Raw genomic sequence first — 22,640 nt, forward strand, 5'->3', positions numbered from 1 at the left:
TCCGCTCCAAAGAGATCCGGTCCACAGTAGGTTTAATTGATATACTTCCGGTTCTAGATTGCCGGGTTTTCTGTATGTGGCAGAGCAAGAATTCCCTCCCTCCATATTATGAGTTCTACAAATTTCCGAACGAGAACCGGAAGCAACGTTTGTTCACACTTCTTATATTCATATCTCTTAGTTTTCTTGTGGCGTTTAGGCGCTGCACATGCGTACGCACCCCCTTCCGCCTCAAGTCATTTTTGACATACTTTTGCTGCCATGTTGGTAGGGTCCTTAGTACCTCAGATGGAAAATAGGGGAAATCGAATGACAGTTTGATGTACAGTAGTTGCCTTTCGGATTCCCTATGGTCCCCTAGGAGGTAAAGCTTGATCTCTGCATAGCTTTCCTGTCCGTTTGTATTTGGCGGGCGGGCGAGCGGGGTGGGGTGGGCGAGGACTCTGCCACACTCAAGATGGCTGTGATAATGCCGGCGAACGTAATTGTACGAACCGGAAGAGGAAGTGCTACGGGCTGCAGGAAGGATCAGATCAAGTTCCGAGCACGTGTGCGCGTAGTGGCTGCTTGTCTGCGCCGGAGGGGCCGCAGCTGCTGATTCCAAGATGGGCAAGAAGCCCAAAGTGGGGAAGACCCGAAGGGACAAGTTCTATCACTTGGCCAAGGAGACTGGTGAGAAAATTGGGGTGTAGTTCTGATTTATTTGTTTACTTCCTTAAATAATAAACGACCCCAATGTATGTCTTGCCCTCATTCCCAGATACACGGGGATAGTTGCTCGAAAAAGAGGAAAAGTCACTCTGTGTGAGCTCAGAGTCACTCTTTCCCCGCTCTTTGCCCTGTGAGGTAGTTACTATGGCTTAAGTCTTGGGCTGGGTTTGATTTGTGGATTAACGGGGGCCCGGAGGGGTGGTTGAAGTTGAAACTGTTCCACTCCGGGATAGCTGGGTCGATAGAACATGAGACTTATAATAATAATAAATAAATCTCAGGGTCGTGGGTTCAAGCCCCACGTTAGGTGAAAGATTCTCGCACTGCAGGGGGTTGGACTAGATGACCCTCTTGGTCCCTTCCAACTCTGCAATTCTATGATTCCCTGAGGAGGCGGGGAGACGTAGCTGTAAGGTTACTGCTGAGGCTTGGGTAAACAGTAACCGACTTAAACTTGTGGGATGTAGAATTAGGTTAAAGTTTATATTGGGCATCATCACCCTTTCCAAACCCAGGTTCCACTTTGGGGACCCATTTCTTAATATTTTACCATATATTAGCAAGGTGGCAGTGTATCTGTTGCAACACATTTCGGATCAGATTCTGACCCACCTGTTGAAGTACCATTTCTTTACATGACTCTTAAGAGGAACTTAATAATGCTTAGGTATAACTTGCATATGGGGGGGGTGCAATCTTCTTGCAGGGGCAAAATATTATTATTACTAATAATAATAACAATAATAGCAGCAACAGTTGACATTTGATAAGTGCTTTCAGGTGTTCAAAGTGTTTTAGTTACCATCTTTACATCAGTCCTGTGAGATAAATAAGTGTTATTCCCCATAATGTAAATGGAAGGGACTGAGAGGTAGTGGCTTACCTAAGGCCACCTTAATGAGTTTATGACAGAGGCAAGATTTGAACTGGGGGCTTCCCAATTCATAGCTTAGTCTCTTTAACCACTACACTATGCTGCTGTTACAATTCAAGATTTGGGTGAGTATCCATTGGGCTTGCTTTAGATACAGTCCTTCTTCAAGGGAAGGACCATAATTCAGTGGCAGAACATAGGCTTTCCATCCAAAGGTCTACACTGACTGACACAAGCACTCCCCAGGGTTCCATCCTTGGCATCTTCAGGGAGGGGTAGGAAAGATGTTTGTGTGAACAATGGGCATGACGGCACTTTTTTCTCTCACGCCGTTGGGCCCACTCTCACTTAGAACAACCCTTTACTTGAAGGTTTATTTTCCTTTCCTCTTAAAATTCTAGCGCAGAGTATCCTGCGGGGTACCTTTGTGAGGGGACATTTAGTAATAGGAGTCTCAGACAGGTTTTCTTTAAATAAACAATAAAGATTTATTTAAGGCAAGATAGTATATAACACAAATGGATTACATTTGGGTTACTTCAGGCGTACAGTATGATTACACTTTAATTCGTCCTCCGTTTTGTGTTATAGGTTTGGTTCTGGTGATACTTTTCTTTCAGTTATCCACCCCCTTTAACAATCCTGCTCCTGAGGTACCTTGAGCAATAGACCCAAGGGCTCTCCACACCCCCTCCCTTCACTGGGTTTGGGAGTTTCTTCTTTTCCTAAGACTCTCTCCCCTCCAGACTAGATTTGAGTTCCAGGTAGGCTGTTCCTTTCCAGCTCCTACTTCTGGCTCAACCTCTGCCTCCCAGTAAAATTCTGGTCTATACAATACACTCAGAGGGGAAGTTGTCTTTTTCCAGAACCAACTCTTTCTCGAATTCACTCTTTCTACCTCAACCTGTCTCCCGACCTCTCCAACCTCTAATCCAACCCACTCACTCTACCTCCCACTGTCTCTCAAGTCCTCTCCTTTTAAAAACTCCTTCCTGGAACCACGGCCAATCAGAGGCTGCCGTTCATTAACCATTTGCTGGCAGGGAAAGAAACAAAACACCCCACTTTCTTTTGTTTTTGTTCCAACTGATCCAGCAAAACCAACTTTTTCGTCACACCCCAGATAGCTGCTTTTTGTCAGTCAGTGTTAATGGAATCAGCCTTTTGAGTCCCAAGACTTTCCTTTTGCACAAACACGCATCTGGGGACCCACTCTTTCAATCTTAACTATTATATTTATACTGTGATAGAGCAGCTGGTGTGGCCTACCTTGTTAAGTTACAACCTAGCAGCAGGTCCCAGCCAGCTGGTTGAGTTTGGGCTAATGATGTGCGAAGGCCGGTTAAAGTGGCTTCCTATGTTATCTAGGTTGGGTTAGCTAAATGATATCTGGGCCACATTCTTTTCTGGCTTAAAATTTGAGGCACACTTCAGTCTTGCACTATAGGGTATGTGTATTGGATTGATAGTGAAATAGATAGATGATAAATTGTTCTTGATCAGCCCCTGGAACAATGAGCAGCCATTCTCCTTGCATCTGTCCATTAAATACTACTTCCTAGTGGCCCACCCTCATCTTGGCCAAATAAGACAGTGCTCAAGAAAAGGACTTTGCCTTACAGGGTTGTTCTGGGGGTTAATTGGGGAGGGGAAGAACCATGTACGCTACCTCGAGTTCCATGGAGGAAAAGGGGGGGATATAAATGCATTGAATGAGGTCTAACTGGGCATGGCATGGTGCTCGTGCATCCCTTTTCCAGGATTCCGTTCCCGTTCGTCTTTCAAGCTCATTCAGTTGAACCGCAAATTCCAGTTCCTTCCAAAGTCTCGGGCGCTGCTGGATCTGTGCGCTGCTCCCGGAGGATGGTGAGTGACTGGCAAGCAGGGCAGGGGGCGTGTGGAGGGTGTTTTGTTCAGGATTAGAAAAGTCTTGCTACTGACATGTTACGGGTACAGGTCACATATATGAGGCTGTGTCGTTCTGACAGTTGGGGAAGAGCTTCCAATAAACAACTGCGAAATATGTTCAGTATAGGCCAGTGATAATGTTGAAATTTCAAGATACTCAAATTTCAAGATACTCATTTGCTTTGGTCCTGTGACTTGCCCATGAAAGGATCCCCACTGTGGAGATATTTGGGGAAGTCAAGGTGAAGCGGACTGCCTCTGAGGCTTCAGAACTACCCCAAGTGGACTTGTAAGGTTTGCAGCTGCCCTCGAGCTGTCCATTAATGAAAAAAAGCACCACCCAGAGAGGAAGTGGGGCTAATTCTGTGAGCGACAACACTGGCTTCCAATCAAGAAATGCCTTCACCAGGGCTCCATTTTTTTACTTTGAATCGCTGTGCTTTTGGGAGGGGCAGAGAAAGGACCCCATCAGAAGCAGAAAACATTTTTAAAGAGGAAAAGTGTTTGGTCACCAGCAGCAATAATATTTATATATTGCTTAATATGCAAAACCCCTAAGCTGTTTACAGAACATGCAGTAAGATAATCTTAAAAAGAAAAATGTACGTACAATGTTCAAAACAAAAAATGTGATGACATACATTAGTAAAAACAGAGAAGTCATCAATAAAACATTCAGTTAAATTCAATAAATAGCAAAACAGAACAGTGCAACGAATGGCAGCCTTTTAGTCATAACTTTCTAATCTCTGCACTCATCCTGCTGAAATTCCATTGTGGCGACCATAACTCAGGTTTAAGGTGGCACTTGGCAATTAGCTTATATACCTGAGTTTCTAAAACTGGTCTAGGCATTTCTTGGTCTCCACACTACCCCTCTTTTATTTCCTTTTCTGCCACCACCTCCTCTCTTCCCACCCAGCATGCTGCAGAAGGAGGGATAGATTGCTAGCTGTCAGTTCAGGTTTCTGGGAAGAGCGGAGGGCTTTTGAAGTTAGGTCCAGGCCTGTAGGCTGACCACCCCTGTCCTGAAGACTCTGCCTTCACATAGCATGTTTTGTAGGCCTATGTTTGCACAGATTATCAGTAATCTTCGAAACAGCCCTATAGAACAGACTGGAAAGAATATTTTTGTGGGAAGACCCAGTTCTTTTATCAGGTGAAGAACCAGGTTTGTTCCCACTCTTTGGGTGTCATTGTTGACTCGCTCAAAGGTAGACCTGATTCTGTTCTTCCAACAGGTTGCAGGTGGCTTCGAAGTTTATGCCTGTGTCCAGTCTTATAATTGGTAAGTAGCCTTGATGGGGGAAGAAGAGAGGGAAGATACTTAGAGTAGAGCCCTAATCTAGCCTAGCTTCCCATTTCCCAACCCAGATGTGTCTGGGGAGCTCACAAGAAGGGATATGAATCATAGAATTGTAGAGTTGGATGGGACCCCATGGGTCATCTAGTCCAACCCTCTGCAATGCAGGAAACTTGGCTGAAGCATCCATGACACATGGCCATCCAAGCTCTCTGCCACTGCTGCTCTCCCAGGTGTCCAGAGACACACTGGCTAGAGCCAAGGTAGGGAACCCATGATTAACTCGAAATTAATGGACTACAACTCCAGCCAGTGTGACCAATGGTCAGAGATGATGGGAGTTGTAGTTCAGCAGAGCCTGGAGTACAAACAGGTCCCCCACCCCTGCAAGGGAGGATGGATGTGGGGGTGTTGTACACAAAAGGATCATGGTTTTTCATTAGCATAGTAAAGAGCATTGTGAACTCCCCACATACATTATCTTTTTGCACATCCTCTGTAAGGTAAGTAATATCCCTGACGAGAGGCTGAGAGCAAGGGGCCTGCCTAAAAGGATCCCCACTAAGATTCCTGCATTGCAGGACTGGATAACCCTTGGGGTCCTGACTCTACAATTCTAGGCTTCAATGTCCATGGAAGAGAGCGCATTTGAAGCAGGTTCATTTCCTGGTTCAGAGCCATTGTTTCTTAATTGCCAGGTCATGCCAGCTCTCCTGAGCAGGCAAAGGAAGCAATGGGAGGCTGTGCATTGAGCAAGGTGGCCTACAGCAGGGCTGGGGAGCCAGGCTTTGGTGGACTCCAGATCCCATCATCCCCCAGCCGGCGTGGCCAGGGCCAAGGAGAGTTGTTGCCTTCCTGCAACCTGGAGGGCCACAGCTCCTTCATCGCTGCTACAAAGTGTAGAAGGGGTTTCCTGATGCTTCACACATGAAAGCAAAGCACATTGGTAGAGTACGTGCCTCAGGTCCCAGAGTCAACCCTTGGTTTAGAAGGATTTCTAGCAGAAGGAAAGACCACCTGCGGTAGGGCTTGGGAAGCTGCTGCCCTCCCAACGCAGGTGCCACTGCTGCTTCCCTGGATAGGGTGGCAGCAGAACTGGGCGACGTGGCTTCCCCTGGGGGTCTGTCTAGAGCAGTGTTTCCCAAACTTCAGTCTCCAGCTGTTTTTGGACTACAACTTCCATCATCCCTAGCTAGACCAGTGGTCAGGGATGATGGGAACTGTAGTCTGAAAGCAGCTGGAGACCCAAGTTTGGGAAACACTGATCTAGAGGCACTGATTGTTGTCCACTTAGGCATCTTCACAGGAAGACATGTACACATGTACTTATTGATCTGTGCAGCCCAGCTGCCATGTGTTCAGACTGTGCCCTCGTTGAATGTTGCAGCTCAGTGTAAAGCTCAGCGAGGGGATACACAGATTGCACACTCTTTGAATGTGACACGTTAACATCCTCTATGTATAAGGCAGTTTTGCCTGTAATGGGCTACTCTGCAGAAGTTGGGCAGTGAGATTCCTGGCACTCTTTTTTCCCTAAAGAAACTTCTTCCCCCATATTTCCCTCCCTGCATTCTCCCATGTCTTTGATTTCAGGGGTTGACCTGGTTCCCATAAAGCCCATTCCCAATGTGGTAACGATGCAGGAAGACATCACCACGGAGAAGTGTCGCCAGGTAACTTGCTCTCTTTTCCCGGTACCCACACCCTGATTCCCTGTCTTCCGTCTCACCTGCCTTTGCCATCCTCATCTCTCATCTGTTTGTTTGGGGAATTTACACACCGGATTTCATGCTCATTTGTTTTTCAGTGAATAAATCCCAGGGAAGGTAGCATTTAAAAATGGCGATAAAAGCATAAAACATAACAAGGTCTAAAAACACCAGAACAAAATGCCAAGTTAATAAAGCAGATTGAGACTCTTCTGTGTTCTTGTCGGCTCTCTGTACCTCGCTGTTTCTCTCTCATGCACACCAAGAACATAGGCAGAAGAAAAGCCCTGCTTTTTCAGGCCCATCTAGGCCAGCCCCCTGTTCTCACAGTGGCCAACCAGATGCTTGTGGGGATCTGGGTACAACAGCCCTCTTCCCACCTGGCAATGGTGGGTAGGAGCCCTCCTTTCCCAATGACATCCCGCCCTCTGCAATGAGGCAGAGATGTTTTGTCCTTGGTGAATTCTGTCACGTACTTCTCTGCGTTATACTCAGCTAGGTATTGCCCTGAATTCAGTCTCTCTTTCTCTCTCCCCACCCCCCAGGCCCTACGCAAGGAGCTGAAGACGTGGAAAGTGGATGTTGTGCTGAACGATGGGGCTCCCAACATGGGAGCCAGCTGGGTGCATGATGCGTTTTCCCAAGGTGTGGGGCTTCTCTTCCAGGGGTGCTGGGAGGGAGCAGGCGGTCTTCTCGCCGGCAGCACATGCGGGCTCTGTCTCCTGAAGGAGAAGCGGGCGGCTGAGCTGCGTATCCAGAGCTGTGTGCATAGAGCGCCCGGCCTGTCAATCACTGTGGGGTTTAGGAGCAGCAATGATTCTCATGCGCACAGGACAGGCCGTGCGAGTCCCAATGTGCATGTAGTGTCTATTTTGCAAGAACCCCCTTGGCCACATCGTCCATCTGCTGCAAATAAAGTGATATACACATGAAGCCATCAAATCATATAATACATGGTGGAGTTGTGTCCCTGCATTTGACACCAGTGAGAGCTCAGCCTCAGATGGGACTGTAAAGTCACATTCTTGTGCTGCCCTTCCTTCCCCTGATCTTGCCGTTGAGAAAGAGAGGCCGTGTGCCAGAACATGGGCCTTTTAATCTTGCAGTAGTTTTAAACCCATGCTCTGGCTGCTTCCAGGTTAAGACTACTGCAGTTTTGGAACTCCCCCCGCTACACTGGTTGCCCCCTCCCTGTCAGCACTGTCTTTTTTTTGCTGCCGTCTATTTTTTTTTTTTTTTTTTTTGCTGCCGTCTAAAGGGCCATTTGTCTACTCAGTCATTTGGAAGTGAGGTTATGGGACTCTGTAGAAACCAGAGACTGTGTACGACTTTATTCATCGCTGTGTGGTCATTGGATAAAGGGTGGCTCAGTCGGTAGAGCATGAGACTCTTAATCCATGAAGTTTAGAAAGCAATTTAATAATGATAATATTTGGGGCTGCTTTTAAAGGTTTATTATTGGCCGGCTGAATTCTAGGCACGCGCATGGCGCTTTCAAAGGGTGCTTAAAATAAATTTATCTTGCAATCCGTACAACAACCCTATAAGGTACATAAGTATTGTTATCCATATGTTGCAAATGATTGCGGGGGGTGGGGGTGGGGCTGAGTGTTTTTGTGCGTAAACATGCTGGTGGATTGGGCTAAACACCAAGTCGGTAGCCCTTGCCACCCATTTCCCTGGCACCGTCTCATTCCCTTTCCCCCTCTGCTCTCCCTTTAGCGAACCTCACGCTGTCGGCGCTGAAACTGGCCTGCGACTTCTTATCCAAGGGCGGCTGGTTCATCAGCAAAGTCTTCCGTTCCCGGGACTACCAGCCCCTCCTGTGGATCTTCCAGCAGCTGTTCCGCAAAGTCCAGGCCACCAAGCCCCAGGCCTCACGTAATGAGTCTGCCGAGATCTTTGTGGTCTGCCAGGGTGAGTCCACAGAGAGGGGGAAGTGGGTACAAGTCGAACACAAAACAAGATGAGCAGCAGGAGGTTTGGTAGCATCATGGCTTTAGCCCCGCAAACTGCATTGATTGATTGATTGATCATTTCATTTCTGTATTGCTTAATATGTTAAAAACATCTAAGCGGTGTATACAGAAAACCGAAGCGACAACAAATATACTGCAAAACAAATACTGCAAAAATGCGCAGTTACATATAATCATATTAGGTTAATACAAAGTTACTAATACCTAGAAATCAATATGTAGTGGTACCCCGGAAGTCAAATGGAATCTGTTCCGGAAGTCTGTTCAACTTCCAAAACGTTCGGAAACGAAGGCACGGCTTCCGATTGGCTGCAGGAAGCTCCTGCAGCCAATTGGAAGCCGCGTCAGGCATTTGGCTTCCAAAGAACATTCGCAAACTGGAACACTCACTTCAGGGTTTGCAGCATTTGGGAGTCAAAATGGATGAGTACCAAGGCATTCAACAACCAAGGTATGACTGTAAATTCATTTTCTCTTCTGCTACCACTTCCCCCCTCCAGGCTATTTGGCCCCAGATAAAATCGACACCAAGTTCTTTGACCCCAAGTTCGCCTTCAAGGAAGTGGAGGTGCAGGCCAAATCCGTCACTGAGCTGGTGTCCCAGAAGAAGCCCAAGGTTAGTGGACAAGCAAAGCTTAAGGAGATCAGTTTATTTTTGTTTTGAAATAGCTAACTGGCCACAACACTGCCTCCAAAGGACCTTTCTCCACCACCTTGCCTTCTCTGATTTTGCTCCAGAATTGCCCTTCTCTGATCTTGCAATAAGGAGCTGCAAAGGAAGTGGAGTAAGGCTGGGCGATATCTGGTTTGCAGCATCGCAGTATATTGATATATTGCAACGTCTGAAATTAGGATGGAGCCATGCAGAAGCACTGGCTGGCTTCGTGGTTTTTCCTGCATGGTAAATTTTGCTGGAGCCCACTCTTGTGATTTGCTGCCCCCCACAGGAGATGGGGGAGAGTTGGGCCAGCAGTTAACAGGGGACGCAGGAATCGAGAGAAGTATTGGCTAGCCTCACGGTTTTTCCCACATTGCGATTTTTGCACAGCACAGCACGTACGCACACACCGTGATTTGATATACATTGCCAGGTCAAAATTTATAAAGCTAGTATCACAATATGGACTTCAAACTGGTTTGGGATGATATATCACCCAGCCCTGGCGTGGATTGCTTACGAAGTCCATCCGTCTTGCTTTAGATTTCTACATTGGATACTGACTGCAAATTTCCATGCTTTTGCTTGGGCACAGTGCCAACCTGTGGCTTTGAGGCGTCAGTGGGAACAAAAAAAAATCCATAGTTAAACTATGGAAATTACTCCCACAAGAGGCAGTGATGGCCAGCAGCTAGGCTGGGTTTAAAAGAGGATTGGACAAATTCATGAAGGATATAGGGTTATGCTCTACTGCCAAAGTCAAGAGGCAGTTATGCCTCTGAATTCCATTTTCTGGAAACAGTAGGAGGGGATGGTGCTGTTGTGCTCAGTTCCCGATTGTATGTTTCCCACAGGCATACAATTGGATGCTGAGAACAGGTTGCTAGACTAGATGGGTCAGTGGCCTCATCCAGCAAGGTTATGTTAAAATCCTTGGCACCTGTGGTGGACCTGTTAAAGGGTAAAAGAGTATTGAGAAATAATCCATAATGAATTGGAAAAAATGTTTAAAAATACTTTCCCCCAAAAAAACCAGAGTCCTTTTTGTTGGGGATAATTCAGACGGAAATTCCCAGGTGCCAAAAAAGGTTATTTATGTATATGCCACTACTGCGGCCCGTGTTTTGTTAGCCCCCAAATGGAAAATGAGCAAGGTCCCAACCAAAGAAGAATTGCACCTCAAGTTGACAGAATATGCTCAGCTTGCAGACTTAACATATAGAATAATAGAACAACAAGAACATACATTTAGAGAAGATTGGGAAATGTTTATTGAATATATGGGGGGGAATTGTGTACACCTGAAAAGGTTGGCAGAATTAAGATAAATTCAACAGTGTTAATAAGTTTTGATGGATGTAATAATGGAATACTGAATGGTTTAGTTTGTGTAAAATACGCAGGCGTTTTTTGATATGAAAAATGATCCATGGAAAGAGAAGAAGGGAAGTCATTGATATTTTATGTTTAAAGTATTCTAAATTGTAAAACAAAATGTAATAAAAATTATATATAAAAGATAAATAAAATCCTTGGCACCAGGAAAGTCAAGAAGAAAAAGATCTTGAGGTTCAGGTGAGTGGCATGGAGGTGCGCGACTAGCCCCAAGTCTCTGCTCCATAGTCTGATGGGTTTTCTCCTCATTTTTATCTCCAACTAGGCAGAGGGGTACGAAGATGGCACCACAATTCTTTATAACCGCTGCACACTGACGGACTTCCTGAAGGCCCCCAACCCTGTGGACTTCCTGGCAAAGGCCAGTGAGGTGAGCACCCAGGTGGCCGGGACTGGAAAGTTGCATAGTGTGGGGTAAGGAGGGCTGAATGTTGGCAGCAGCGGCTGGCTCATCAGGAGGGTGGTAGCAGCATTAGACACCAGAGAACCTGGAGGTTTTGAGTTGGAGGGGTTACTAGCTGAAAGAACCTGAAAGGTGCTCCAATCCTGCCGTTGCTTTTGATATCTTGGTATGGCTTCGATTTGGTTTTCCTGTGTAGGGTAAGCTCCTGAGGAGGCTCATTAACATAGGGCAAAGCCCCTTGGATGGATAATGCGATTGGTGCCTCTCTCATCCCCTTGCCTTTCCTAGATTGTCTTCGACAGCGAAGAGCTGGAACGCCACAGCGCTACCACCGAGGAAGTGCGTCACTGTTGCCGGGACATCCGTGTTCTGGGCCGTAAGGAGCTCCGGTATGTCCCTCCTTTAAGGGTAGGACTTGGGGTGTAGGGAATGGAGGAACAAAGCCCACCTTTTGTTGGAGAGAGAGGTTTTGAAGAGATTCCTAGTCTCCAGCAGAGGAGTTAAACACAATGGCAGTTGCTCCAAAGCACATTAAATCTCGGTTAGATTTGCATCTGCCTTCATCCACCTTTAAGCAAATGTTCCTCATGAGAAAACTTAGGCTAGAATAAATAACAGGCACTTGACTTTGCAAATAAGTGAATGTTTTACTCACAGTAGTTTCTCCGCATTACTTGTCTCCGTCCACTGGCAGTGCAATGAAGATGAAAAAGGGTTCCAAACAATCTTTGAGTTAGCAAAGATGCAGACTTTAAAATCTCATTTCAGAGAAATTCAGTTCACTTGTAGAGAGCCATGGCTTCTTGCTTGTTCCAGTAAGCTGGGGGGGGGGGCAGAACCAGCTGAGTGCCTGCTAAGCCACACCCACTTGCAACTTGAACAGGTTCACCCTTTCAGGCGTGCAAGTGTGAGTCAGTAACTATATATTTTGGCACTTTTCACGTCCCAGTCACAGAAGCAGCCTCACTCAGGCCCCTAGCTATGCTAGATCACCATCCATCTAGTTTGCCAGGCATTGCCACATACTTCCCGTTCACAATCATAAAAGCTAGAAACTGTTTTGAAAAATCTAAATTGAACGATGCACCCAGTATCCCATTATGCACTGCTTCTGCACTCCAGCTGAATCGTGGCACAAACGCACACCCAGCCCTAGAAGCTGGAACAAAAGTAAACAGAGGGGACTTTCTAAATCTCTCACTGAAAAGTCCCAGCTCCATAGTAGCTACTGGTCAAAGCCCTGCGATCACCATTGACTGTGCCAGAAAACAGGTGGGCAGGCATAGTGTCTGACTGTCGTCTTCTTTGCGTTGCTCAGGGGCCTGCTGAACTGGAGGACAAGGCTGAGGCGCTTTCTTGTCAAGAAGCTGAAAGAGCAAGCCAAGGAAATAGATATCAAGTAAGAGGGACGGGGAGGGGGCTGGCGACGTTCTGCTTACAGGGCAGCCAGCTATATAGGCTGGGGGAAGAAAGTGGGCTGGATTTGCAAAGCCTCTTTTCCATGTTTTCAGCTTGAGCTCTGGCGAGGAGGGCGAAGGGGAGGACGAACCGCAGACTGAGCGGACAAGTCCAGAGACCCCGAGCAGAGAGGAGCCAGATGAGAAAGAGGAGGAGGAGGAGGAGCTGGAGCTCAAACTGGCAGAACTCAAGGCCCAAGAGATGGCCGAACTGAAGAGGTGGGTGGTTTTTGCAGCCCCAAATTGCCAGCTCCATTTGTGCCTGATGACAAAGGGCTGCAAGGAGGGACCGCGTGGCATTCCAGAACTTCTAGGAGAAGCTGGTTGACAGGTGGGCGGGGGCTGTGGGAAGCCTGGAACGGAAGAGATGCCACTCATGCACAGGCCACCGGAGAGCAGTGTTAGAAACTCGGGTATATAAGCTGGGCACCCTTATGGCTTCTTAAACCAGGGTTACGGTCGCCAAAACGGAATGCCTAGTTGACAGCTCGAAAGTACTATTTTTCAATATGACTTTTTGGAGCCTGAAATTCATTCTGGTTGTGCAGATAAAATATCACAGGATGTGTTGCTACTGTGTGAAAACAGTCAAGATCCAAGGGTCCCCAGGCATACACCTCCAAATGGCGGAGACATCAGGCGCCATCATGGTGCCCAGGCATCTTCACTTGTTCACAAGTGACCGATTGCCAAGTGCGCCTGGGGAATTTCGAACGTTGGCCCAGGGGGTGGGCCATCTTCCTCTTCCTCACTGTTGCCCTTGTAGAACTCCTTGTCAGCCTGGATAGCTTACTTGGTTAGAGCATGGTGCTGATAACACCAAGGTTACAGGTTTGATCCCCGTAGGGGACAGCTGCAAATTCCTGCATTGCAGGGGGCTGGGACTAGATGATCTTGGAAGTCCCATCCAACTCTACATTTCTATGATTCTATGAACTCATCAGGGGAGGAAAGTAGGGTTAGTTGGCTCTGCCTGCCATTCGCTCCTGCTCCAACTATTACTTGGGCCCTTTGCCTTCCGTCCCAGCCATTCCAACGTTCTCCATCCACCGTGTCACCATCTTTTTCTTTGCCAACATCAGGAAGAAACGCAAGATCCTGCGTGAGCGACGGCGGCAGCGAGAGCGCGTTGAGCTCAAGATGGATCTTCCCGGCGTTTCTGTCGCTGATGACGGTGACACCGGCATGTTCTCCCTGCGGGCCATCAGCAAAAGTCAGGTAAGCAGGAAGCGTTGCAAACATGCATTCAAAGTGCGGGCCCTGGAGGATTCATCTTAGTCCATCTTTCCACCACCTGATGCCCTCCAGATATTGTTTGCCTGCCATTGCCCCCCAGCCAGAATGAGTGATTGCCTGTTCATTGTTACTGGTAGGTGAGGCCCACTCGGTGGCTCCTGCTCTGAAGGTGGGCAGTGCGGGGGCCTGTGGAAGAGCCTTTTTGGTGGTGGCTCCACAGCTGTCATGTGTCTTTACAGTGTCTTTGTTTTGGCAGCGGGTGGAGACACACCTCTTTCATCAAGCTTCTATAGGTGTGATGAGTAAAGCCAGTTCTAAGTATGATACAAGTTCCTCCTAATTCACATATCCTGTTGAACTCATATGATGCTTGACCCACCAGTGTGCTTGAAGGGAAGTCCATAATTTAGGAGCTGCCATGGAGAATGCCCACTTCTGAGGGCGGTGGGACTACCAAGGGTCCCTCACCCACATATATAACACCCAAAAGGGTCTGTAAGGATGGATCCTTCAGATATTTGGGTCTTAAGTTTTAATAATTTTGCTATGTTTTAATAATTTTGCTATGCTAATGATTCTGTTTTGTAGCGTCTTGCCCTGTGCCTGTTGCAATGAAGGGCATTATAAAAACGCCTTAATAAACAAGGAGAACTTCTATCGTTCATATTTGTCTATTTAGTACATTTATATGCTACCAAGGAGCTCCAAGTTGTACGCATGGTTCTTTCTCACCCAACCAAAAAATATATATATACTGTCTCAACAGCCCTGGTGCCCAAGGTAACCTGAGTGGGGGTTCGAAGCCTCGTATCCCTTGTCTTAGTCTGACACTCTAACCATTGCACTACACTGCGTAGAGTGAGCAACTTGGAAGAGTGGTAGCAGCTCCCAGCGGTAAGGAGAGCTGCCCTCTAAGACGGTCCCGCCTTCCTTTGACACATCCCATACACACACCTGTTCCTCTTCCACTTCTAGTTGCTGAATGAGGTTTTCAAGGGAGACATGGCGGCAGCAGATACCTTCGTGGCGACAGCGGCAGGTGCAGACGACGACCTCTCGCTTTCGGAAGGGGGAGACTCCGACGACGACATGTCTCTGGCCAGCGAGCTGGACGAGGAGGAGATGGCGGAGGTTGAGGAGCGGTCAAGGCAGATGAAGCGGGCCCAGGCCCCACAGCTGAGGTACCCAAGGGGGTGGGAAGATGCAAGGCAGGTTGGCTGCAGTGATGAGGTTGGCTTGACGTTCTGGAGGGAGGCGGAGAGAGACACCGCAGGTGGTCTCCTCACCTGAGCAGCACTAAGCCTGGGGGTGAAAATTACTGCAAGGTCATGGCTCCCCCTTCTGTGGAAAAGAAGGATCCGAATGGAGAGAGAGCGCAGGAACCTGGGGGGCTGGAAAATCAGGTGGAATTATTACCTTGCTGACCTCGAAAGCCAAACTGTTATCTATTTGTGATTTATTTTTTTAATGCCTCACACAAATAGTTGAAGATAAAACTCTGCTTGTCAGGTTGGCAACATTTGAACAGTAAGTGTTGTTTGCAAGCTCCTCCAAGCAGCATCTGCATGAAGTCCTCTCGCCTTCTCAGTCAAGATTGAATTATTTGAAATAACCAAGTAACTGCCAACTGCCAACTGCCACCTCCTTTCCGCAACGTCATTTATTGAATGTGAATGCAGTGTACTGGAAGATCATGTATCCCCCTTCTGTGGAAAAGAAGGACCTGAACTCGGAGAGGGAGAAAGAGAAAGAGAAAGGGGGGAGGAGCAGGACAGGAGCTGGGGGGCTGGACAGTCAGGTGAAGTTACTACCTTGAGGGTCTGCTTTCTAGAACAATCGCTAGAAACGGGGGGGGGGGGGGAGACACCATAAAAACACTGACGTAGAAAGCCCAGCTTGCCTTTATTCTGTTCCCATCCCTGGAGATAAAGGAATTGTTTTGGTTTTGGTTTTGTTTTATAAGCTGCTTTAAACAGTGTCAGACCATTGCTCCATCTAGCTCAGTATTGTCTACACTGACTGGCAGCAGCTCTGTAGGATTTCAAGCAGGGGACATCCCATCCCCACCTGCCAATGCCGGGAACTGAACCTGCAAATCAAAAGCTCTTGTCAACGAGCTACACCCCTTTCCCCCCAAATGCTCAAGGCAATAGGGTGTGGACAGATATTATTCAGTCGCCCGTTAACCCTCAATATGCCTCTTAGGTGGGATTTCATTATTCCTCCCAAGTGGGAGTTCCTAGTCCTCCAACAGCAGTAGGGATACACCTGTGAGTCCAACCAATCTCCCTCCCACCCATCTCCGGTGGGCTACAGGTGGGTCTCGTGTGTTTCCAGTGCTTCGAGCTCTGCTGGAGTTCTGGCCAATGTGTTTACAGGGTTGCCAAGGAAGAGGAAGAGGAGAGCGCCGAGGCAGAGAACCCACTTTTGGTGGTGCTAGAGAGCAAGGAGGAGCGGCAGGAACATCAAGCGAGTCTGTGGTTTGGCAAGGTGAGCATCTCCTGATAAGGTTCTTTGGCCTCCTCCATGACCAATGACAACATAACTCAGGACTGGGTGACCAGTGTTGCTGAACTGCAGCTCCCATAGATCCCTGACAACTGGCCGGGCTTGCTGGGGCTGATGGGAGTTGGGAGTTCAACAACAACATCCGGAGGGTGGCAGCTTCCCCACCCCTTGGTCTAGTGGGAACGCTAAGAGCATCATTGTTGGAGTGTCATGTTAGATTGGCTCAGCTTTCCAGATGGGTGCCCTGCAGCTAGAGTAGGTAGCTAGCTATTCTAGGAAGCAGCACCTGGTTTGGGCAAGGGATGCTTCCAGCTGTGCCCTTCACGTTTCTGTTCTCCGCTGTCCAGGAAGCTTTTGCTGGGATTGACGACGATGCTGATGAGGCACTAGAGATTGGGCAGGCGCAAGTTCTGTCCCAGAACCAGGCAGAACCTCCCCCAGGTAAGTCACATATTTGAGCCTGAAGGATGACAAAAATCTATCCGTTCCTTGAGCGACTAAATGCAGACTTCCAGTGCCTGCCGATTTCAGGGGTGACAGCAGAGCTAGCAACTTCTTGAACAGTGGTAGGATTTACATTGCCTTCAGTAACCAGAAGAGCTAATATTGAATCCAGGATTGAAGAAAAGCCTGTGAATATAGGACTGCCGATAAGCTGTTGGTTTTTCACACTCTCACCATATATGAAGGGATTTCATATGCCAAGCTTGGCATCCATGTACACTGGTGGAGGAAAAGGAGTGTGGGGGAAGCGCACCACAATGCTGGCAAGGTGCCATCGCGGCTGCCCCCTTGTGCACTGCGTGCCCAACTCCCGCTGGCAGCTGCCCCATGCGCCCGCCCCGCACCCTCAGGCGGCGGGCCATGCCCCCAGGATGCGCGCCATGCCCCTGTGGGCAGCACACCCTGCCCCCACGACGCACGCCAGCCCTGCCCCCACCTGCTCTCCACCCCCCCCCCCCGGTGCCGGAGCATGAAATTCTGCCCCTGTCCGTGTATGTGAATCTTGACTCTCTGGGGCTGAGCCTCCTCCTTCGTTCCCTCCCCCCACTCACGTTTGCCCCAGGCCAGTTAGTTCAGGATGACTGATGGAAGGCGAGGGAGAGATTTACTCACCCTGTCTGTGGTTTTCTCTTACACAGCCTCCAAAAATACAAAGAGGAAAAAGACGCAGCCCCGGTCTGGTGCTGCGCTCGAGACGACACTCGAGGTAGGCCCAAAGCCTGAAGGTCCTACAGGTGCAGCTGAGGGGAAGGGGTCTGACACGGGGGAGAGTGACAGCAGCGACAGTGATGACGAAAGGTGAAGTCCTTTTAAAATAAATGCATTTTTAAAAATTAATTTTTAAATTTTACATCCCACGTGAACATCTTTCAACATTCCAACCACACTGCTCTAGAAGATGAAGTCACATTCCTGTGTTTTAGCCCAATAAGTCCTTCCGCATATTGTCATGAGATTTTGGTGGACTGCACATACTGTCCTCTATTTCTCTTGTGCTGCTGCTCTAGGTTTCTTTTAAAAAATCACTGTTTTTAAGCGCTCTCTTTCCATTGCACTCTCTTGCTTAATCCCTGTTGCCTCACTTACACAAGTCTTTCTTAGAATCACCTTCATCGCCTCCCATGATGTTGCAGCTGAGATCAAAGTAGGATTTTAGTTCTGATGAAATGCATCCAGCTATTAAATCATGTTGGTCAAGGATCAGTGGGATTGCTGCTGTTCCCAACTGTCTTCATCTGCTGCTATCTTGTCATGTTTGGTTTTGGTATTATTGTGCATTGTGTTTTGAGCTGCCTCTGGGGTTGGTTTGTTTTTTACAAGTAAAGGTGAGGTATAAATATTTTCAGTTAAATTGAAAATATAGCAGGGGAGTTCTGTCTGTTTAGAGACCTCTCCTTATTTTGGCCAGTGCAACTTAGCCGCTCTATGCATTATTCCATTATTTCATTTTTAAGGCTGCCTTACCTCTGAAGAGAATTAAACATTGTGAAATGGCACAGCTGCTAAACATTTGGTTCTCTCAGGTTTGACAGTCATCATATGCATCGTGTAATGAGATCAGTTACAAAACAGCACAACAGACAGCAGAAGATGAGTTTTAAAACAATACAAAAAGGGGGACACCTACTTCAGAGACCCACTCCTCCGGCCTGGACGGCTATTTGGAACAAAATGGTCTTCAGTTATTTCTGGAAAGTGCCGACCGTGGGGACCTGTCATATCTCAGCAGTGATGCTGCTCCACACCGAACGTTACAGTGGAGCAGGCTTCCGATAACCTTGGAGCTGGAAGGAGAAGCTCTCTGGCAGAACACAGTGGCCCATTGGGTAAACAAGGGATGCAGTATTCTCTCAAGGTCCCTCTTCCTAAGATGTACAGGGCTTTACGTGTTAGTACCAAAACCATCTTGACCCAGTGGAGGATCAGCAGCCAGTGCAAATCACACAAGCGAGGTGTATTATGTGTTGGCAGTAGTTTTTCCCCACAAGCAACCTAGCCACCATATTCTTCATCAGCTGCAGCCTCCGGACCAACCTCAAGGGCAGCCCCACACAGAGTTCATTGCAGTAATCCAGCCTTGAGATTAGCAATGCATTCGCAGCTATGTTCAAAGGATCTCAATCCTGCAACAGTAACAGGTCATTAAAAAACACTCCTAGCCTCCAAGGACACTTTAGCCTCCACCTAACAGAGGTGGATTCAGGAGCAGGAGCGTTGGTGGAGATCCCAGAAAAGTAAATCCCAGAGTTCTTGGGAGTTCCTTTCCAGCTGTCCATGTTGTTTAGATTTTGGTGAGCAGTATGCCTAATGTGACATTTCTAAGGCTTATTTTGGAGGACGTGGATGGGACGTGGGAGCGAAGGCGTCTCATAACTCCCTACTCTTTCCATGTTTCAGGGAGCAGCCAGCCTCACGCAAGGGAACAAAACGGCTCCGGTCAGAGGAAGAGCCAAGAGGCATTGAGGTGGTCCCCATTGATGATCCAGGTGAGGATGAGCCAAGAATGGGGGCTTTTGTATCCTGGTTGCTTCCGCTTCCTCTCTGAACCTCGGAGCTGGAGAAGCCGCCTGGAAGACAGTCTGAAATGTTGTTGTTGCAGCTGCACTCACCCGGCAGTTCGTTTTCTTTCCCCAACAGTTCCCCAAGTGTTAATTTTTGCAGTATACTTGAGCTTCACACAACTTCTGTAAAAAAATGAAGAGATTTAGAGCAGTATACAGCAGTTCTTTCCTGCTGTTTTCATGTGGGGATCATAAAGGAACAGAAGCCTGCATATGCAGAAAGTGCGTAGTGACAGTGTCCAGTGATCTGAATGACATTTAGATATGTTTAGCCTGTAGAAAAGGAAGTTTGAGAAGGTGATATCACAGCCATCTTCAAAGATGGACCCTGCTTGTTTTCTGCTGCTCCAGAGGGTAGGACCCAGACCAGTGGATTCAAATTGCAGGAAAGGAAACTCCCGTTAAGAATTAGGAAGAACTTCTGTGGCAGCAATTCAACAGTAGAACAGACTGTTTCAGAATGTGATAAACTTTCCTTCACTGGAAGTTTTTAAACAGAGGTTGTGTGACCATCTGTTAGTTGTGTGACCATTCTTTAGTTGCGATTTTTGTATTGCGCGGGGTTGGACTAGATGAGTATCGGGGGTCCCTTCCAGCTCTAGAGTTCTCTGATTCTAGTGCTGCGGGGTGGTTTATCAGTCCCAAAGCCACATGGAAGACTTAACACAATATTCCCCATGTCTGAATGCAGCCTTTGTCTCTCTGCAGTGAAGCGAGCTCGGATTCTGGACCCTGAGGGCCTGGCACTGGGCTCCGTCATTGCCGCCTCCAAAAAGGCCAAGAGGGATTTGATTGATGACTCTTTCAACAGGTAATGGAGGGTAGGGAGGTGTTGGCAAGCTTCTACGTGTCCCTCATCACCTTTTAACACAGAGATTTGCATGTGAGCATCACCGCAGAAGTGTGATGCTTCAAGACCTTGCACCTAGAGCTGCAGCCTGACGTATAGATGCTCTGTTACACTTTAATGACCAAGACAGATCACCAGTACATCAGAGCCCCAACTGGAGTGAAAAAGCAGATAGTTTATTGGTACTAAATGCGAAATGGAAGGTGAACAGTAAAGCCTGCTATTTGTGGGGGTAGGGGGGCTCCAACTGCAGCTTTAACTGGAGCCGGCTGATTTGAACTTATTTCGGCTACCTTCACCTGCGAGCAGGTAATCCTGCTACAATTGGATCCTCCAGTCATCCCTGATGAGGCAAAGCTGCGAAGAGTCTCTGCAAGAGTGCTTGTTCTGAGAGCTTGCCTCCTTTGAGCTAAGAAGCATGCTTGAAATGTTTCCCCATCCTAAAGAGTGAACTGTGCCTCCAGTTTTAATTTTAGGGAGGGGAGGAAGCAGGCGCTTGTTTTGATCTGCCTGCTTACTGCTCTTCGTGCCCCCAGATACACCTTCAACGAGGAAGAAGACGAGCTCCCTGAGTGGTTTGTACAGGAAGAGCACCAGCACCGGCGCAAACCGCTGCCCCTGGATCGGCAGACCGTGGAGGAGTACCGCCAGCGCTGGCGCGAGATCAATGCCCGGCCCATCAAGAAAGTGGCGGAGGCCAAGGCCCGCAAGAAGCGGCGGGTAAGCAAGAGAGCAAGCTGCCCATTCACGCACACAGAGTGGGAAACTGCCCTTTACCAGATTAGAAGATCTGTCCATCCTTATTGCCTTCTCTGACTGGCAGCAGCTCTCCAGGTTTATTCCAAACCCCACAGGAACCCTGCTTGCCTGCCCTCTCCCTCAGTGCCCTGACTGCTCTGTCCCTCTCCGCAGATGCTGAAGAAACTGGAGCAGATGAAGAAGAAAGCAGAGTCGGTGGTGAACACCGTGGACATCTCTGAGCGCGAGAAAGCTGCTCAGCTGCGCAGGTAGGTCTTCAGCTTGGGGGGAGGGGTGCTTCCTGTGGAGAACAGCAGGGTTGCTACATGAATCCCACAGGGCTCACAAAGGGAGATTCTGTTTCCTCTTGAGGTCTGCAGTGTGTAGATATCACAATATTCTTCCAACTGCAGGGAGGGGTGGGGAACCTGAGGCATTTCTAGATGTTGCTAGGTTACAACTCCCATCGGGCCATGCTGGCAGGGCCTGATGGGAGTTGCAGTCCCACAGCAGGGCCGCTAGAGCCACCGTTCCTAACCAATCACACAGCGGCTTCCGTAGCGTTCCCAAACGAATGAACCACCCAGGCTCTGGGGAAAGCCAGGCCTGCTGTGCTTCAGATGTAGCTAAATCAGCCCCCTTGGAACCTGATAAACTAGTTAGCTTTGTTGGGGCCAGGCTTCTAGGATCAGATTTCTAGGATCAGATTTCCAGACAGAGACTGGAGAGCTAGCATGGTGCAATGTTAGCAGTCTGGGAACGCAGGAGACCATGGTTTGAATCTCTACTCTGCCATGAAGCCTGCTGGGTGACCCTGGGACACTCACTGTTTCGCAGCCCAAACTTACCTCACAGGATTGTTGTGAGAAGAAGAAAGGCAGGCGTGGCAACCTCCCTGTTTCAGAGGAAAGGCAGGATATGAATTGAATAAGTAAAGCAGCAACTAAATAAACACAAGAGACTCTGAAGCACTTGTACAGGGTTCTAAAGAGAAGCCTTTCGCTCATAACTCCCCACTTTCCCTGTGTCCCCCCCCCCCCCACTTCTCCAACAACAGCATTTACAAGAAGGCAGGGATAGGCAAGGAGAAACGGCAGGTGACCTACCTTGTGGCCAAAAAGGGCGCTGGGAGGAAGGTCCGGCGCCCTGCCGGAGTCAAGGGCCACTTCAAAGTGGTGGACAGCCGCCTCAAGAAGGACATGAGAGCCCAGAAACGCAAGGAGCAGAAGCCAAAACACCGGCAGCGGAAGAAGTAAACCATTTTGCCCTGCTGCTTTGTGGTTGCTAAGCGAACAGGCCTCTTGCCACCCTTGAACATGTCAGAATTTCGAACTGCGCCCCAGGAGTCTCCAAGCAGCAGCTGACCAGGTTTGTTGAGATGTCACATGGAATTTCAGAATTCCTGGCACTTGATTTGGTGGCTGGTGGCGTGAGCTGTATGTGCATTGGGACAATGTTGCCTGGGCTCATTTTCTTCTATCCTGACCCACTTGCAGCTCACCAGGCATGTTTGTGGAGAGGCCTCTTCATGAGTTACCTCCCTTCAAGGTGTCTGCCCTTGGTTATTAAACATTGTTTTCTCATGAACTATTCTCTGGCTGCTTTTTTTTTTTTGTCATTAGCGCTGACACGCTTTTAGAGTGGTAGGGTGTTCCTTGTATTGCATCAAAGACAAACATCCCTCTCCCCATTGTTCATAGCTTTGATTGACATTCCCCTGATTACAGACGTGTGGCACAAGATCCCAGGCATGTTGGGAGTAAGTTCCCTAATGGATCAAGCTGTTGTTTGTTTTTGTTTTTTTGTTTTTTTTTTAAGTGATATTAATTGAGAATTTAAAATTACA

At 48.1% G+C, this 22,640-nt stretch overlaps 1 protein-coding gene across 1 annotated transcript; it reads left to right on the forward strand.

Moving 5' to 3' along the window:
- The first annotated feature begins 201 nt into the window (after positions 1-201).
- Positions 202-22,381, forward strand: FTSJ3 (FtsJ RNA 2'-O-methyltransferase 3). Its single transcript, XM_083469623.1, has 22 exons — positions 202-255; positions 440-672; positions 3,346-3,451; positions 4,735-4,781; positions 6,390-6,469; positions 7,051-7,150; positions 8,228-8,422; positions 8,985-9,100; positions 10,803-10,907; positions 11,229-11,329; positions 12,259-12,339; positions 12,452-12,616; positions 13,480-13,615; positions 14,609-14,814; positions 16,012-16,123; positions 16,489-16,582; positions 17,284-17,443; positions 19,043-19,131; positions 19,915-20,017; positions 20,593-20,776; positions 20,969-21,063; positions 21,852-22,381. The coding sequence occupies exons 2-22, from the start codon at positions 606-608 to the stop codon at positions 22,048-22,050; spliced, it is 2,541 nt and encodes an 846-aa protein (XP_083325749.1). The 5' UTR covers positions 202-255; positions 440-605; the 3' UTR covers positions 22,051-22,381.
- The last annotated feature ends 259 nt before the right edge of the window (positions 22,382-22,640 follow it).

This window comes from Podarcis liolepis, assembly GCF_965112155.1.
Source record: "Podarcis liolepis genome assembly, chromosome: 13".
NCBI lineage: Eukaryota > Metazoa > Chordata > Lepidosauria > Squamata > Lacertidae > Podarcis > Podarcis liolepis.